This window comes from Plodia interpunctella, chromosome 6 (assembly GCF_027563975.2).
Source record: "Plodia interpunctella isolate USDA-ARS_2022_Savannah chromosome 6, ilPloInte3.2, whole genome shotgun sequence".
NCBI classification, from domain to species: domain Eukaryota; kingdom Metazoa; phylum Arthropoda; class Insecta; order Lepidoptera; family Pyralidae; genus Plodia; species Plodia interpunctella.
In genome coordinates, this window is record NC_071299.1 from 193,066 (window position 1) to 212,192 (window position 19,127).

The window sequence follows — 19,127 nt, forward strand, 5'->3', positions numbered from 1 at the left end:
AGGGAATTAGTTTAGTCCCATTGTTGGCATTATGTGTGAAAATTTCAGATGATCCCATTCAAACATTTACATAACTTAATTGGAATTATTCGAACAGATTACTCCATATGCATTCGTGGAATCTTTTATATTACGTACGTATAAAACCAAATACCACAGTTTTCGAGTTAATCTCTGTAAATCTGTGTGAAATACCGTACAAATGTTGAACAAAATAAAAAAAAAAATGTTTGCGCACACATTTACAGGCAATAAATCCTTGAGCAATTAATGTGTCGGAGAAAATATTATTTTACAGTACCTACTATGAAATATGACCTGTGTCAAGACGCAACGTACTTTAATCCCTAAACTGTCACGAGAACTCGAACCTCACCCGATGCCCTGGGGGAGTGAGTGCGTACCGAGCCTTGTAAATAAAATTAAAGGAGGTCTCTGCCTGGGACAAAATATGACGCAAAATGAAACGATAAAATAGAAATCTACAAACTAAGTTACTGAAAACTATACGACGTAAAGTCGTTCTTCTTCTTTCTCTAAAGTAAACAGAAGGAAAGAGGCAGTATATTTTATTTGAGTGCAATATTCCCGACGCAGTGCAAGCTCAAGTGTCTAACAGAACGATAAATAACAAAGTAATCTTTGGCCTTTGCAATCAGACCACGTCATGGAACTTTCGTCCTTATTGAGAAGGCATTATAGAATAGTATGGCGTCCGAGAGCATTTTTTGTCGTCTCTCCAGTTAAGTAATATAATATCGGAGTGACGTTTTCCATCTGTATGTAAATGCAACGGGACGAGGGCGCGACGACGCGTCGAGTACTGAATGAACTCCTCTGTAACGAGGCGTCATTATGAAATGTATTAGGTGATTGTTTGCTAACCAGCTCATTTTGAAAGAAGTTTTATTTTTTAAACTAGCGACTCGCCTCGGATGCAATATTATGCTGGTTATATACATATAAACCTTCCTCTTGAATCACTCTATTTCATACAAAAACCCGCATCGAAATCCGTTGCGTGGTTTTAAAGATCTAAGAGTACAGACAGGTAGCGGCAAGAGATTTTGTTTTATAACAATGTAATAATTAAGTAAGTAAGTATTCCACATTCCACGTACCTCATCAGAATCGCTCGGCTACACATGAAAAGTGATATTTTTGTATGGAATCATAGGGTTTCCTTTTCCAAGTAGATCATTTGCGAACCTACTAGCTACCCTTTCTATATTAAATGTAGGTAGGTAGATATGAGAAGGCGACCTCATCAGCATATCAGACATCTAGGAAATCGGCCATTAACCCGCTTGCATCTAAATCGGCTCGCCTTTGCGCTTAGAAATTTCTAGATGATATTCTTTGAACAATAATGTTTCCCGTGAATATTCGGAAAGATTATCACTTATGCCATCTTTGTCGTTATGTTTATAGATTTAAATTGTAGAATTTATATTATTATCTATAAGCATAGATGATGATTGCATGACGATTATTGTATATTTTACGACATATATAGCGACAGCGATAAAATTTCTTAATTTGAATTTTTATTTTATTATAGACCAGTGGCCCGTTCCGACTTCGCTCGGGTTAAAACATAATATTAGATACCTTTCTCAGAAATCACACTATCTATCGGTGAAAACCGCATGAAAATTCGTGCAGTAGGATTTGAGTTTATAGCAAACAGACAGACAGACATACACTGCAGAGGACTTTGTTTTAGAATATGTAAGAATACAAAAACAATTACTAAACTTTATATGCCTTAGTGGTGATACTACCTCACGAACTTGTAGTTTATAAATTGTTTTAAAAACAAAAACAATTTCCGATTGCGAACTTGTCTTATTTCCGCATAATAAAAGTTTGAAGAGAGGGTAGATTAGGTAAATAAATACCCATTTTCAATTTAACCAGCTTTAATTCAAAGATCAACAGGCAAGCGGTAAGTGCACTAGAGATCGCAAACTCGAAAGCAAACGAGAAATGATCGCTCCATTTATGATACGGTGGCTCGCTCCGTGCGGCGGTTGGGGATTGAACATTTCAGTGGAAACCGTGCATTGTGTTGTGAATCGTAGAAAACATTTTGCTATACTCTATAGTTTTTGCTTTTTCTTCATTTCAATTCTAAAACATAAAAGGTTATAATATATTTAATTTTATAATATATAAAAACCTTAACGTCACTGAAACTGGTATTTGAAGCTGATTGCAGCTACATTTGGGATGGCATACCAAGTAACCAAGAGACACTTCGTACGACATCCCGCCTGTGCAGCTCCTAGACAATAGTAGATTTCCCCAGGAGAGTTCACGTCAGGCAGGCGACCGGTAATGCACAGAAGTATCTTCAAAATTGTAAGATATATTTTTTACGCTGACACCAGGCTCGCAGCATTACATCCCCGAATGAAATGTAACCTTTCTGGTTACATTTAATTAGTTGAGATCTTTAAATCGATAACTGGACGCTTTTATTACCTATGCCAGATTATTTCCAACACTAGTATGAAGAGAGACAGGAGTGCAGCCTGTATGAGCAGCAGAAAGGCCGGCGCAGCTTGACCCAGGGCCAACGCGCGCGGAGTGCGGCCCGAGCAGGACGGGATGACGACGTTGATGCGGCGTTGAGACGCTGACCTGTGCCCGCGTTCGGCCAGGCGAAGCAGGCTGCCGGGAAGGCCAGAACTGAGGGTGGTTACATTGCAACCTAACGAAAATATTCGTTGTTTTGTTGTTAGCCAATTCCTGGCTAAACCGAAAACCACACAAATCTAAATTCGTAACTGAATTTTGCATTTCATTCGGTCAAATTGAAAGGTTTGTAACATAGACGTGAAAGTGTGAAAAGTATATAAGTAGAATAAAATACAGGGTAGTTTATTCTACATGCTCTGTTAGTCTTAGAGCTTATTTAAAAAAATCAGACTTAGTTCACATAAAGATGCATCTTAAAACCTAATAATTTTATTTATGTGGTCAGTATATCAGTAGGCCTCCGAAATACTTCGGCATCCATCCTCTCGTATATTATACACCTTCCAGCAATGCAAACACCAATGGTGTAAAACGCCTTTGCCTCTACTTGAACTCACCTCCAAACGAAGAACTCTTTGTACGGACTGTTCTTCTGCGCCATGATGTAGACGAACGCGGGCGACATGATCTGCAGCGAGCTGAGGTCACACAGCTCGCGGTCCGCGAATGTGCGGGAGATGACCTGGCTGGCCGTGTACGGCTCTGTGTGGTACGCGTAATCTGGGAAAAATAAATTGTATGAAATGGAAAAAAAAAATTTTGTTGAAGTTGAAAACAATAGATCACAATTTATAACGTTTTTAATATACTAAAAATTACTGAGAACAAAGTGTCTTAGTAAAAGGTTTCTTGAAGGAACTACCGTGACAAAAAGTATAAATAGTTCAATCGTAACAAGTTGTAGAGAAACTATTGAGAATAAAGGCGAATCAGAAGATTTACAAAAAGGTTGATAATGGGTAAAAAATAATTATAAAGAGTGAGCAGTCCATACCGCCTTTGCGAACGAGTTCGATGCCATCTACAACTGACTGCAAGATGGGCACAGTTCTTTGTGCTCGTATTACTTTTTTATCTCGAAGCTCGTCTTCTTTAGGGTTCTTGTAGCCGCTGTAGTAGAAGAAGCCAGGGTTCTGAATAAAAAATAATTGTTCCACAGATTGGGTACGATATGGCTGCCGGTGTAGTTGTCAACACTCTCTTCCGTTGTATAGAATTCAAAATTATAGCGCTAATAATTAGTCCTTACACATGTTTGTTTGGGATTTTATTTTCTTGTGCTGCACTAAATGCTTTGTATGCTCATGAACATCCTCTAGGTTCAGATGGAGCATTAAACACTGATTGATTATTTGTTCAATAGTGTATATGCGATTACTTGTACGCCCGAAAAGAAAGACTAGAGTAGAAATTTGATTACATATAAAATATGGGACTCACGTCCAACCAGCCTTTAGTATAACCAATGTCCTCGAAGACGAGTTCCAAGTCACTCCGTATCAGGCCATCCATGGTGTCGATGGTGGGAGCGGCAGCGTTCAGGAGCCAGGACACGACGCTGCTGGTGTAGTAGTTGTACAGGAGCATACTCAACAGGCCCACCACTAGCAGGGTCACGCGACGACCTGGATCAATCAATCACTTTCGTATTGTATTGCATATAATGAAACATAGTAACATATATAAGTGGGTTATGTTTGTTCGCGCAATAAGCAAAAACTACTGGATGGAATTTAATGCAGTTTTCACAGTGATAAAGTGGTTAGTCTAAATTAAAATCTGGTATAGATTTCTTCTGTTGCTTTTAACCTGAGAATAATAAAATATAAACGGACGCGCGAAATAAACGTGGTCGAAACCGCGGGCAAAAGCTTGTAAAAATAAAATAAAAATTAAACAGGCCTTTTATTCTTCTTAGCAACAAGTATCCGATGACAGTAGTGGCAGCAGTACTGCAGGTTATTATTTGACCATCTTCTCTAATACAATAACACCGTTGCTGGTTGCAGATAGAAAGTCCTCAGTCCAGATTCATTTTTTCCCATTTATGAAGTGAAATTATGAAGTTTTAAGAAATTAATTTAATTTAAATTGGAAATTATTTAATTTTTATTAATTTAAAATTTTAATCAATGAAATTAAATTTACCTTGACTAGAAAATCGTTCTTCTAGTTGCTGTACATCTTCATATGCTGAAAAAAAATGACATTAAGTTTTAGACAGCAACAACAACTTTACTCCACCATAATATTATCTCAACAACAATATCGAGTACTTCACCTTGTTGGCACATAGCTGCCAGGACACTAAACAGTGCAAATAAACCTGGGTCCTTCCTATTCTCCATGGAAGCGGCGACCGCCAGCACTATCATGCAGACGAGGCCCGCGAATGCTGACGTCCACCAGACGCCGGGGGACATCGGCGTCAGGAACCGGTTTTCGTAATCCCCAACGCCTTTGCTTGGGATCAGGTAGTAGAATTTGGTTCTGTATTGAAAATAAATTGGTACCAGTTCAGCGGTTTATATAAAAATCATTAATTTCACATATTTATTTAACAGTTTATGTAGCAATTTACATACAAGAAAGAAACACAGTAAATTTATTTGGTTATGATTTTACAACCGGCTCTTTCCTGATGAATGCTACTATTGCGGGAATATACAGAGTGGTCTTCTGAGGCCACGCGATTTAAATGTGTACATGCAAATGCAAATCTGGACGAACAATTTATGTAATAAAAATTGATTTAGTCTAAGTTTGGGTAAAATTTAGATGGAAATTATATTGATCCATCGTATCTATTACTTAGAACTGTTTAAGCGAAGTGGGTTACTCTAGGGTTGTAGCTGGCGGGTAGAAGATGTCCACCCAGTCAAGCCATTGAGGAAAGATCCTCGCACACGTACAGGAGATGTCCTGCTCTCTCCACAGCAAGGAATTGGTCACCGCCTGTGGATAACATCGTATATACCGTTTTTATATTTTCAGAGCCGTGCCCCATTGCTACTTTGCGCTCCGCCGTTGTCCTGTGCTTTGACGTCCGTTGTAGGATCAACGCAAAACAAAGCTAAAACTGTATGGAGTTTTGACGTACATCGACGCACGTTGATGAAACCAATAGAAAATAATGGAGAATAGAATAATAATAGAGAATAATTGCTAGGTAGCAATGGCTCCCTCGGCTCTTAGTCACGTCCTTATTTCCTATGACACACAGTGTCTGTTTCTGTACATTTTTAGTTTTCATAATTTGAATAGCGCCTTTACGTTCGAAAAGTAGATGAAATATTGACTTTCTTAGAATGTCAGTCATTTAGATTAAACGGCGTTCTTTGCATTTTTCAGCGCAGGTTAAAGTAAACGTCAAAATTGACTGATGCAACCGAACCTCTGAAAGAGTGGTCGAAACCGGTTGAATGGTCACTCGACGTAACTTACCAAAGTAGAATTTCTTTCAGGCGTCCCAATCCAACGACTTGCTATTGTGTAGTTGAACCTGCAAGTTATTGACCTCGATTAATTGGGAGTAGTAGTAAGTACCTCACGACTGTGGGTCTTGGATATTAAGTGAAATGAAGCAGACATCGACTTTCTTGGCAATATTAATGAAGCGGTTTGCCATTGCCTTCTCCATATCACACATTAGGTGATAGTATATGTGTGCATAGCAAGTGGATGATGATGTTTACCTAAAATTGTGCTGCTCCATCAGTATACCGAGGAGTTGAGCCACAATCTTGGTCATTGCCGACACCCCGGCAGTGTAGCGCACGTCCGTCAACATCGCGGGGTTAAACTCTACCGAACTGTTCAAAATCTGAGGAAATTAAAATTAATTTTTAAGTTTCCTTTTGATTACTTTGCTTTTCCCGAAATTGTTCTAAAATATTATGACAATTTAAATATTTGATTTGGGCTATGCGATGTCTAAAGAAGACATCCATTTTAAGTCTGATTATCTGAAAGTTTCCAAGATTGTATGTAAATGGAACATTGGAATTATTTTCGCTGGTTCGTATGCGGTTGGTTGCAGAGATTTCACTGTTTAGACATATTTTTGCCACAAAATTTACCGTGACAAAGCCCAATTTAAATTTATTGTTCCATATTAAAGCATAATATTTGAGCGAAATCATTCCCCATTGTATTCAACGAGAGTTCAAATTAATTCCATCACTTGTGAAAATATGCGAGAGTAATACCATAACGCCCTGTTTACACGATGTTAGTGGCTGCTTTAGTCAATTTATAAGGAGATATTGTGTAGTCTTATAGATTATAATTTGGCATGTTAATTTTAGTATGATAAGCAAACTGCATATTATATAGTTCGAAATTTCGTTTTTAGGACAACTTACTATTAGAAATATACTTCAAAATGTTCAAAGTTATTGACCAGATTTAACACGTATAAAGATATATTTTACAATTAAACTAATATTCCTAGTTATATTTATGCGAAATTTCAAGAAAATCGGTATAGCAGTTTAATTTACTTTCGCATACATCTGATTTATATTCTGAAAATGTGAGGTAACTAAGCCAGTGTAAACCCACCACGGACACGGCGCGCAGTGTTAAATTATGGAAGTCCCAGCGGCGGTAGTATTTGTACGCGTTCAGCGCTAAATTCCGACCTGCAAGTCAAATGAGGAGCAAGAACATTACCGAGACAATAAAATTGTTTAATCGCCTTCAGTGCCTGAGGTGTCCCATCTATTGAAATCTGTAGTACTATTTAGCTACGAATTATGAAGTGGCATTTTTTTAAATTAAAATAAATAATATCATTTTTCACTACCTGCACCATTAACAAAACTTCATTAAAAAGTAAGTAAATATCAAACAAAACATTTAAAGATTCATGTCAGTTGAAAAAACGGTTGCACACGAATTAACCCCAACCACATTTAACCGCCAGTGACAGGCTGCACGTAGACAGGCCGAAGTTATCTTTAACGAAGTAAGGACATGCATGCATACATATTTAAATAGGGAAATATATACCTGAATAACAAGATGTAAAATAAAAAACGGCAAAATGACCTTCTGTCGAGTTCCAAATCCCCGCGTCGCTCGTCTCCAAAGAGTTCCCCTGGATCTTCCCGAAGTTGAACAGGTCCGTCAACTGGCACTGCCCCCCTGGGGACGATACAAACTTGACGCCTTGCAGCTCACTCCACTAGTTGGAGGGAAAATAAATGATGTGTGTTCTATTCAAGACGATTCGAAATGCATTGAAGAAATATTTATTTTATTTTGATGACATGAACTTCGATTTGTAGCCTTTGGTTCATTTTCATAAGTGTTTTCAGAACTAGCTACAAAAACGGAAAGTAAGAATTTTACAATAAAATGAATTAGCGTAAATAATACAATATAATAGTTGCTTTACATCTGATTTCGGCTGTATCTAGCTTTAACCGGTTAGTAAACACAGTCACATTTCGGCGTTTAGCCTAGAGACTACCAGCAGCTATCCGCAGATACGTGGTAGCCTAATTTCAAACACAACTTTATCTTCTGTGTGTAGTTTTACAAACACTAGTGTAGATTAGAAAAAGTAGGTACTTATACCATTGCAACTAGCGACAATGATGTCAGCATCCACACTCAAATTGAGACTCTGAAAATTCTGGAACTCTGTGCTTGTTGTGTGCAATATCAGCCAGTAACGACTCGCATCCAATAATGTCTGTCTTGAGGCCTGGAAGGTGGCAAATCATAAGAATTTTTACATCATAACCTTCTGCCAACTTATATTCGAACATAAATGAGCAGAAAGGCAACTAATTAGAAGGAAATTCCTAAGATATGTACTTAAGTCATATTAGTATGTAATACATAGACTTATGATGTAGATAAATAAATTACATCTCATTTCAATAAAATATTTATAAATAAATAAATAAATAAATAAATAAATATATTAGGACAAATCACACAGATTGAGCTAGCCCCAAAGTAAGTTCGAGACTTGTGTTATGGGATACTAACTCAATGATACTATATTTTTATAACATATACATATATAGATAAACATCCAAGACCCGGGCCAATCAGAAAAAGACCATTTTCCATCATGACCCGACCGGGGATCGAACCCGGGACCTCTCGGTTCAGTGGCAAGAACTTTACCACTGCGCCACCGAGGTCGTCATAATTATAAAATTTATATTTCGATAAAAAATTATTATCACCTCAGCCCTATTTTGTCTAATGCGGAGCCTAGCTCTTTTTCGTTCTTTTACGTTGAACATCTTAGAATTGTAAGAATTGTGTCAATAAAATAAACTCAAATGACAAACAAACTTTAAAAAATAATGTGCAGAGAATTAGTAGAAAATAACCCACATCTTCCAATACATCGAGGGCCCCGTCACATTCACCACCCAACAGAACTCCTACAGGAACGTTTTCACGATGCAACAACGCAGGTAGATTTTTCAAAGCGTTGTCAACCGTCGATAAAGTTGTCCTTATGTTGTGATGGAATAAGTTCTTCGCTATTAATGCGTTTTCTGTAAAGTTGAACAACTTCGAAAAGGCGCAAAGAAGTGACACAAGTCCTTCTATTGATATCCCCAACATGAGAAAAAAGTAGTTATGAAAATGAAAAATATACATTGAAATTAGACCTTCGCAGGTCCTTTTAATGGAATACATACCATATAATTTAAACCATATCAGATAATTTAAACTTGTGTAAAGTGAACTTCAAAAGAATTCTTTTAAAAAAGAAAACGCAATCAAGCTGTAAACTAGTGTCATAGATCTAAATTAATTATCATTACCACAAAATTAGTTGTAAGGAAGCGTCATGCAAACAAGGAGCAAGTCAACATGCGTATTAAATATCACATCGGATATGTTTGTTCGCAAACAGCCCTCGATCGAGGGTTAACTGGTAGTTTGTACAAGATTACCGACTCCACTCTGGAGAATTAGACGGCACAGAGTATGTTCTCACATCGACTTCTACAATGACGACAGTTTCAATCTGAAATTTCAGCTATGGATCATTTTTTTTCATTTGCATCAAGTGAAATAGTTTACTTGCTCAAAAGGTAAGTTATACAACGTCAATTTTTAGTCTATTTAGCAGTACAACAGCATGCAAATTATTTTATATATTTACACGCAAAGTTGCACAAATACTTATTTTAAAAAGTCTATATTAATCGGCCAAGTGTGTGTCGGGCCAAAATCATTCCCACTTCACGTGTCTGGGACGTACCCTAAAATTTTTTTTCAACATTTTCTTAGACCACTTTATCAACGTGATTAATGTGTGTACCCATACCACGTTACCTTATTATTATAGTGCTAATAGTTTTAGCTAGACTGCGGACGGACGGACGGATAGGTACATAAGCGGAGGGTTCCTTGTCTGTAGGACTACGGAACCCTAAAATGTTTAATCTGATGATACGTTTACAAAAAAGAAAATTAAACATACATATTTGAAATGCGTATTGATAAATTAAATATATAACTTTGAGAACATAACGACAAACAAACAATTATGTTTCCCTTGATTCCCCGAGCGCCGCCCATTGCGCGGCCTACGATATTTCATCTTAATAAAACAATGTACGTTTAGAAATAAAGACTCAAGATATTACATGTATAACTTGATCTGTGGAATTACTTTTATATGAAGAAAATATTTATTTCATTTCATGATATCCATAAGTGTTTTCATATTTCTTGGTGGTAAAGCGCACGCTGGTGATGAAGTTGAATGATGAAAATAAAAATCGCGTAAGGACGATAAAAGTCGGAAAATAAAATAAATTAATACAGATACAATCTCTTGACTTTGATATTACTAGTATTAGAATCAAATTGTAATGAAGTGCTGTACAAGTTAAAATGAAATAAGTTAACGTTCTATTTATCTTGTTGTGAATAAAACGCGAATGCCAGCGAGTTATCAAAGTCGAACGACTACTTTACATACAATTTGTTTATTCTAGATTATTTACCGAGATAGTTGTAGTTGAGGCGATTGCTTCTGGGACTGGGAGCGTTACAAGGAAACACCACAATCTTACAAACACATTCATTTAACTGGGTACGAGATTAAATGGATACTTATGAGACTTCATCTACGAAGTCTTTCTTCAAATAAAGAAATTGCGACTACTTCTGAATGTTTAAATATTCGAACAACAATACATTTCATGTGTCACACTGGAAATTTAGATGGTAGGAATTCGTAATTTTTAAATAATCAATAAAAACATATTAAAGTGATATTTGACAACTTTATTCTTCACTTCGATATCCACTATTTCATCTGTGGCATGTGATCGAAATAAACTAAACATTACATTAAAAAAATAGGTACTTACGATAGTGATCATCACAGGACAAATAACAAACATACTTCACTCCTCTCAGAGTGAAGTAGTTTGTAGCCAGGTCCACAGCAAAACGCTGGCTGACCACCATAGGGATAAGAGCCAGTAGGAACCTCATTGTCGAAACTGTAACAGTAATCACCAAATTAACATCCAATTTGCTTTTGTTTATTCTTCTCTCTCTCTCTCGTCTGAACGTTTTTCGGTTGCTTCCCTGACGTAAAGCGACGGAACTCCGGAGATTTTATTTTCTTCTCCACTTTGCATGGTCTTTGGCTTCTTCTTAGTAGTCAGACCATTGGCACGCATATCCTCAATAACAAGTTTTATTTATTCAAATTTCATATAATATTAAGAATATAATATTAATATCCTACATGTACGTATACATTAAAAGAACTTGTTCTCGCTTCGCTCGCTGCGGCTGGATGAAAGGGGCACAACTTTTCCACCGATTATACTTAAATACTAAGTGGTCAACAGACAAATTGCTCATGCGACATTGAGATGTATATAACCTAGAGGTGACTTGCACTTTATCATAAGAAAATGTGGCAGGTCTTTGGAAATGTAAAAAGCTAAATGTACAACACGTACGTAATAATATCATAAACCAATTACATATGTTGTGAGGATACTGCACCATGCTTGGGCCAGACATTATTGTCATCCACATAATCGTTCCAGTTCGCAATCGTTACAGTTCCCAACAAAAGACGTTCTAACTTTGGCCAACCGATGCCCGGGGACAGACAATTTATCTTTATTACGTAAGGCTCTATCAGTGTAATCACCAACTTTTTAAAATAAATTTAAATTTTTCCGGACATGTATAATGTTGTCAAATATGTATTGAGAGGGTAAAGTTAAAATTTTAATATCTTTAAAAAAAACTCTAAGGGAATCCCTTCTCTTCAAACCATATATAGCACTTATTTAATTTGTTTTTATTTATTTCATTTTCATAAAAATATAATTAGTTTTGATTCTATATATTTGGTTTAAATTTATTTCTTGGATCATATAGTCATTAAACAAATTTATATACAATAATAATAAAAACAAATTTATATAAACAATTAAATAATTTAAAGACTGATGATTTACGTTTGAGATTTTAAAAGTATGTTACAGAATGAGCTTATAACGCAATAAGTTAGATTGTATGTTCTATGAGAGACGTGCAGTCTGGTCAGGGTCGAACCGCAAATCGTCGTAAATTGCGGTCACTATGATTTGTCCGTCGGCCGATCGGCTGTCACTCAAACCACAGTAATCGGTTTAAACTGTGTAGAAATTAACGTAAAGTGTAGTTAGTTAATAAATTGTTTACGTTGCTTTTCTTGGCATATGATTTAAAAACAGGGTTACGATTTGACTAACGCCTTTGTAACAATCGATTAACGTTAGTTAAGAATGGAAAATGAATGATCAAGATTATTTATTAGATAATATATAAAAACTGCAATTAACAATATTTTGTAAGAAAAAATATTTAGATCTCTGTTTATTAGAGTAAGTAAATAAGTAAACGAGGATACTTCCTCGTATTACGGTATTATTTTCCTTATTTGCTTTAATGATATTACTGACATATTATTTTTTGTGACAACGGAATCCTAACCACTCGCAAAACGTTTTCGCAAGCACATTGCAAGCGTTTATTGGCCCGGGAGGATTTTTCTTTTTTTCTCACTGGCACGTGATAGAGTCGACGTGACGCCACGTGTTCGCTCGCTCTGTTTGCAAGTGGCCAGTGCTAAAGGTATAGAGTTTTGTATTATTTATTTTAAAATTTTCAATATCGATTTTAGAATGTAGACTTTTGAAGTAAATAAAAAAAATGTCCAGAGTTAATATAATTCACAATTTTTTTTTTAAATATAACTGCATAAAAATATATAAACAAAAAACGAAACATACTTGATTTTTTTTGTTAAACTAAATTCATATTTATCTAAGTTCTATCTAAGTTTTATTTATTTAAAAGCTGTATTCAAGACGTGACAATAAAATAATGTTCATGTCGTTAGAAGAAAATCCTGGGTACATCATCAGATCATACTTATCGTAATAATGAATTAATATTAAAATGAAACTAAATTATATAAAAATAAATAAATTTAAGTAAATATCACGCTGTTTTAACTTATATATCAAAGTTGTCTTAAAACCACTTCTAATATGTTCATCTGCGAAAAAATATAATATTAAGTATTCCGTACCAAAGAGAGAGAAAGCTAAATTGAAATCATCCGTTGGATTATGGCGGCAAAACAAAACACTGTCAAAAGTTTCTCGGAATAATAACTCAAAACCGGTTGCTCGTCATTAATAATTGAGTGAGGCGAAATTATATCTTTATTTTTTTGTGAGGGTGTCTTGTTAACTGGCTTACTTAGACCATTACAGGGAATTATTGAAAGAAAATTTCCCCTCAGGACAGACGCCAACTGCTAATCTAAAATAGACTATATCTATCTAAAAATAAGATTGGATTTTGTTAGATGTACGCATTTTTCATTCAGCGAAAAATGATCCTACTTTTTTATGGATTCTGTGCTGATAATGTACTTCATGTACTCCATTAGCTTCTAATTAGAGCCGGTCCTTGCGCGTTTTATCTCCAAGTATCATATTTTCGGCATTAATTGAATCGTAATTTCATGAGGATTTGGGATCCGAATTTAATAAGTGTACCTTATTACTGCCGGCCGTTTGTTGACCTTTTAGGATTGCTGCCTAAGTGCACAGAAATATGTTATATTGACCGTTGAGAAATATTTACATTTATTAGGTATTCCTGTTTTTCAAATGAGTTTGTATGGTATAAACATGTGTTTGGCCACCCTATACTACACAACTTTATGAAAGGATTGAAGGAAAAATTTAATCTAGGAAAAGGAAAGCCTAGAAGGGCATTCATAGATGGAATAAAAGACAAGGCAAAGCTCGTGTCATATAGGGAGCGAAACAGACAGCACATATTTAGAATTAGAAATAAAATAAATACTGCACAAGTACATCTGCTGTCATGCTAGCGGTGGTGGCCAATGTTTGAGACGTCCTACGACGAATCCTATTCATCTGCACACCAATTTCATGTTTTGATCGTTAGAAAATAAACCCAGAACCTCTATGCTTCAGAAGTGTTTCATTCCACGAGCATGTCATTAGGTCTGGGACGCCGCTCCCTGATAATTTACCGCCTCGTTTGTCTCCACTATCACTTACCAGACACAAGATGTACGGTTACTAAATGTAATTACTTTGCACGTTTGCTTTTGTTATATATGATATTAGTATAATTTAAAATAAAAAAATACGAGATTGACAAGCAATAGTGAAAATATACTTAAAATATTTATTCGTTTGTACCTAATATCTTTGTTGTGCAAAGAACACATGTTGAAAGAACACATGTTCAAATTATCAATCACCTCTGAATGATATACGTCACTTAAACATGTCAAAAATTTTCTTAAAACTCAAGTCAACTGTCGATTGCTAAAGCCCAGATCAAAAATAATATAATAATGATATATATCTTTCACGACTCAAAAATACTAATCAACTGAAAACTACCGTGTCACCTGTAATAGTATCCTGCAGCCTGGCTCGCGTTGTTTACTGGCGCGTCATGCCCCAATTATGGCCGACTACTCATTCTTTGTACCGTTGCGTGTGCGTGTGTAAGGCGGTGGGCACATAGGAATGAGACTGACATTTAAAATTTTCTTCACTTATCAACAAGAACACATCAACAACTCGAAACTACTAATTACCGGTTCAATTCCATTATCTCTATAAGATTATTTTAATATCCGTCCAGTAGTTATTGCGTGAAACAGTAAAAAACAGCCTATATATTATATATAGGCCTAGAACCAAGAAATCAAATGCGCCTTTTTATATTCGCTACAGCATCTTCATCGAAATCTAGATTGGCCGGTTATATATTACTATTCTTATTTGTATGAAAACTCAGTGTAACCTGCACCGTGGAGCCCCGACCCGGGCCGGGCCGCTAATTTCCCGCGCGACTCATAAATTACCGCACAGTTTGTCCCCACTACAGCCCACTAGCGTATCTGTTGTGTCATAGACTAAATAAACGTGCATTTATTTATGAAATAAAGTTGTCCTCACTATATCCTACTAGCGTATCTGTTGTTTCATAGACTAAGTGTGAGTTGTACCGTCATATTTGAGGTTGACTTTAACTGGCGCTCTGCTGACGTATTTAAACATTTTGACAAAGTTTTATGCGTTAAAAACATTGTGAGAGCTTTGAACTTTATTCAAAGATAATTTGTAAATAATTACTTTGATTCAATGAAATGTGTTTATATTTAGCAAGGCTTATAATATAAATATATCAGGTTAAAATTAACACACAATAATGGCAGGCAAAGGGTTATGAATAATAATTATTAATAAATTTAACCAAATATTTAAAAATTTAAATTAATAAAATATATATTTAAAAAGTGGCACTGTCGGATCTTTCAAAACAAGTGTTTCTAGCAAATTTGATAGCAGTGTTAGCCAACACACACGATAAGAAATAAATTCATTGCAAAGTTGAAACATCTCCACACACAGACCTACATCCCTCCTACACCTGATATATTTACAGTAAGAACGTTAGTTAACCTAGTAAGTTACCGCGAGCAGAATAGTGGCCGGGGCGAGTGAAATATAGCGCATTGTATGCGTTCCAGGATATATTGCAGCTCGCGTAGACACCTCGCACGCGTGTCCATCGCTGGTTCGAGGGAGATGAAGTTAACGTACTATATGAGCAGCGAACCTGTTAGTAAATGATGTAAGTACTTAGTGTAAGTAATATAATGATGGTCGGTCGACCAGGAATAATTTCGCGATGATTTTAAACGTCAATAAAATTTTTGGATTGAAATAGATTTCTTTGGATCTTTCTTTGTCTATCTTTGTTGTTCTTAAACCATTTACATTCATTTGTTACTTTACAAGCAGTTTTATATGGTAAAATATAGAATTACCAGTTTATAATTAAACCAAAATAGAGGTTAGAAGTTAGAGGCTGACACGTAGAAAAAGAAGTTTTGCTGAAAATTCATTCTTCGCCCATTTACAAGTACTTACCGTATTGCCAAGAACGACCGAACCTGATAATTCCACATGATTCATTGTCCGCCTCCGTCCAGCACTCCGCATTCCCTTCAAATGCCGTCCGTGCCGGGCCTGCTCACTCAGCTGATGCAGTTGCTGTTTGTTGGACAAGTCGGGACGTGTTGCACTGAGGTCGGATTGTTTTGAATTGTTTACTAGATCATAGATTAGAGGACTGATTTATTGTTATTGAATTTACAGGGTACTCAGGGAAAAAATCCTAGGCCACAGAGTAGGTAACGCGCTTGTAACATCCTTATAAAAGCGCGTCTATATGCTGTGGTGGCCACTTACCATCAGGCTTCACGCCTTTTTGACAGTATATAAAATTTCGTCAAATAGCAGTAGTTCAGCTGGTACTTAGGTTGAAGTTGATAAATTAACAAAAATTTAATGTACATAAGCAATATAATGAATTGACAATATATGTATGTATTTATCATATAGTTATAAAATAATAATTTTATTAGGCACAGAATACGTAATTTTTTTAAGTACGTAATTTTACAAACGAGGCACAGAATCAATAGATTCTGTGCCTCGTTTGTAAAAATAGAGCATTATACCTGGACCTTCATTTTCTGTCATTTGATTGTGGTCGTCATTTCTTAGCATTTCATTGTATATATAACCGCTTTTACTAAAACTGTATGCAATATTTAGGCATATATGCAAATATTTAGGCCAAATAATAGCCAGATAAAAATATAAGAAGAAAACTAAAATTTTGTTATCATCAGTCAATTCCCTATCCGTGAAATATTTTTTCAATAATTATTTTCCGATATTCTTAAATCATTGCGAAGAATACCTACTACCTAAATTATATGCCGTCTCATTTGCTATAATTTTCTTCTAAATATTCACTTCAACCTCAAAAAATATAATGAAATCTTATTAAAACACAAACGCAGAGAATGAATGTGGTCGTGAAGTGGCTTCATGTTTTATGCATGACCTCAGGTGCCAAATTAAATTCGATGCAAATGTCAGTCAGGGCGTTACGATGTGCGTCTTCATATCGAATGCATGGAGTTCAAAAAAGCGATGTGGCATGGAGCATGTCCATGAGGAAACAGGAAGTTCTGTCTGTTTGGAGACCTATTCTCTTTAAATACTTCATTATAAGAGAGACACTTTTCATTCTATTTCATTCGCTACTCACTAGCGCGACCGTCAGATTTTTATTGCTAACTAATAGTATTGTTTTCCATTACGTAAAATGTAGTCACAATTTACAAGGATTTTGGTGGTCATCGTTTATTTTTTTTATAACTTTAGATTTCTATAATATTTATTGATAAAATATTAATAAATAGATAATATAGTCTATTATTAAAAATATTAGAAGCCAATCTGATATGTATCTAAATAAAAATAATTATAATTATAATATCTTCTAAATTTTTCTCGCTTCTTGCCAGTGTCGCTCCCGCCTCCGTCTCTGTCATTTGAATTTTTATCAACGTCTTCTGAGAATGATGTAGCAGCTTGAACTCTTAAATCATTAATCGAGCTCCGCTGGAAATATTTTGGGTAAATGTTGGTCGACTAAGTGAAACGTTATAAAATATAATCGATTTATATTGTACGACCAAAGATACGTTCCAAATAATTTTTATGTGAAAATATGTGGCTGTTTCATAAAACATATTATTTGAAACTTGACAACTTAAACTTACATTTTAAAATAAGTTTAAGTTGTACCTCTTCTTTTCCGTGTTCAATGGATGTCACATCTATATACATAGTTTCTATAGTTTTAGATTTCCTGAACATAATATTATACTATATTGCTTTAGTATCGAAAAGTTTTTAGAAAAAACTGATACAAACAAAGTTATCAAACTATCAATTTCAGTGATTGTGATAAACAAATTCAAGAAAGTAAGAGAAACAGTTATCTTACTGTTTGTGACAACATTATTCGAGACTACCAAGAATGTAGTCATAAAGTAGCTAGTCGCAATAAAACAAGCTAATTAAGCTGGAACATTTAAATTAAGACTGCAATAAAGCGCTTTTTGTAGTGTATTCATGGAGCATCGACCTTGCAGTGCAGCGCTGAAAGCGCTTTCAGAGACTATACAAGATATATATTGTTTATTTTTATTTAATTTCAGAAAAATTAATATAGAATTCCATTTGAATTTATTTTATGTAAACCAACAGTAAGTATATACTCGCACACTACTCGCAACGCAGGCCGCCGCGGTCGCGTGGTCGTAGCACTTCGTAGCTCTTGTTTCCTAGCATTTTGTAGCTCGTGCTACGAATTCTTTGGTAGCACTTATTTTAATTTTATACATTGCACCATCAACTTGTAGAAAATCGCTATTTTGTTTAAACATAGCGGCGCGCCGGTTAAAATCAACGCCAAGTTTAACTGTGCAACTCACCCTTAGAATATATCACTTATTAACGTCAAAAATTTAATTTAATCTAGAGGTGATTCTACCGCCGACTTACAAAGCGTAGGTGAGGAGGACTAAATTATCGTATATTGGATGAATTTAATGGAACAAACAGATTAATATCGATACGGTTGAAAAAGATTCAATGATCACACCGCAAACACAAGTGCGTGTTGATGTGGCGCAAACGTTTATTTTGTTGTGAAAAATGAAATCGAATCTGGGTGCTTTAGCCAGGTACTTTAAGAGGAATAATTGTACTTTTATGTTTCAGCGGTTTTACAGTACATTAATTCGGTCAACATTGTTACCAGTAGTAATAAATAAACAAAATGCGTATATTTCAGACAGATGACTAGATATATAGCTTATATATATATCAGTTAGTTTACATTAAATATTAGTCAAAAAACTTTTGTTTTGGGTCGTTTTGTCATTTTCTTAAGACTCGTATATAATGCGCGTTTTCTCTCTTTTAAAGATAATAAAAATAATTTTATAGCGCAAAATAAGTGTATGTGTTTATAAACTTACGAGTTTCCCAGCAGGGCGCACGCCACGCGCTTTCGCATAAGAAAACGTTTGAACTAATGGATATAATATTTAAAGTTGTATAACCGTTATCCTGTCTCCTAGTCTGTCC

The 19,127-nt window shown here is 35.4% G+C and overlaps 1 protein-coding gene across 3 annotated transcripts; it reads right to left on the reverse strand.

Annotated features, from left to right (window-relative positions):
- Positions 1–1,922: 1,922 nt before the first annotated feature.
- On the reverse strand, positions 1,923–14,287 carry LOC128670652 (ionotropic receptor 75a-like). 3 transcript variants are annotated; one of them, XM_053746485.1, is made up of 16 exons: positions 14,151–14,287; positions 10,908–11,042; positions 8,905–9,071; positions 8,128–8,257; positions 7,597–7,692; positions 7,108–7,187; positions 6,240–6,367; positions 5,989–6,046; positions 5,384–5,499; positions 4,826–5,034; positions 4,693–4,737; positions 3,985–4,169; positions 3,539–3,677; positions 3,102–3,264; positions 2,488–2,676; positions 1,923–2,133 (listed from the first exon to the last, which is right to left on the reverse strand). In XM_053746485.1, exons 2-16 carry the CDS (start codon positions 11,032–11,034, stop codon positions 2,103–2,105), a joined length of 1,863 nt encoding a protein of 620 aa, XP_053602460.1. In that variant the 5' UTR covers positions 11,035–11,042; positions 14,151–14,287; the 3' UTR covers positions 1,923–2,102. The 3 variants fall into 3 exon arrangements, with proteins under 3 accessions (XP_053602460.1, XP_053602459.1, XP_053602457.1); XM_053746484.1 differs by lacking the exon at positions 14,151–14,287 and adding an exon at positions 11,294–11,387; XM_053746482.1 differs by lacking the exon at positions 14,151–14,287 and adding an exon at positions 11,306–11,335.
- Positions 14,288–19,127: the final 4,840 nt, after the last annotated feature.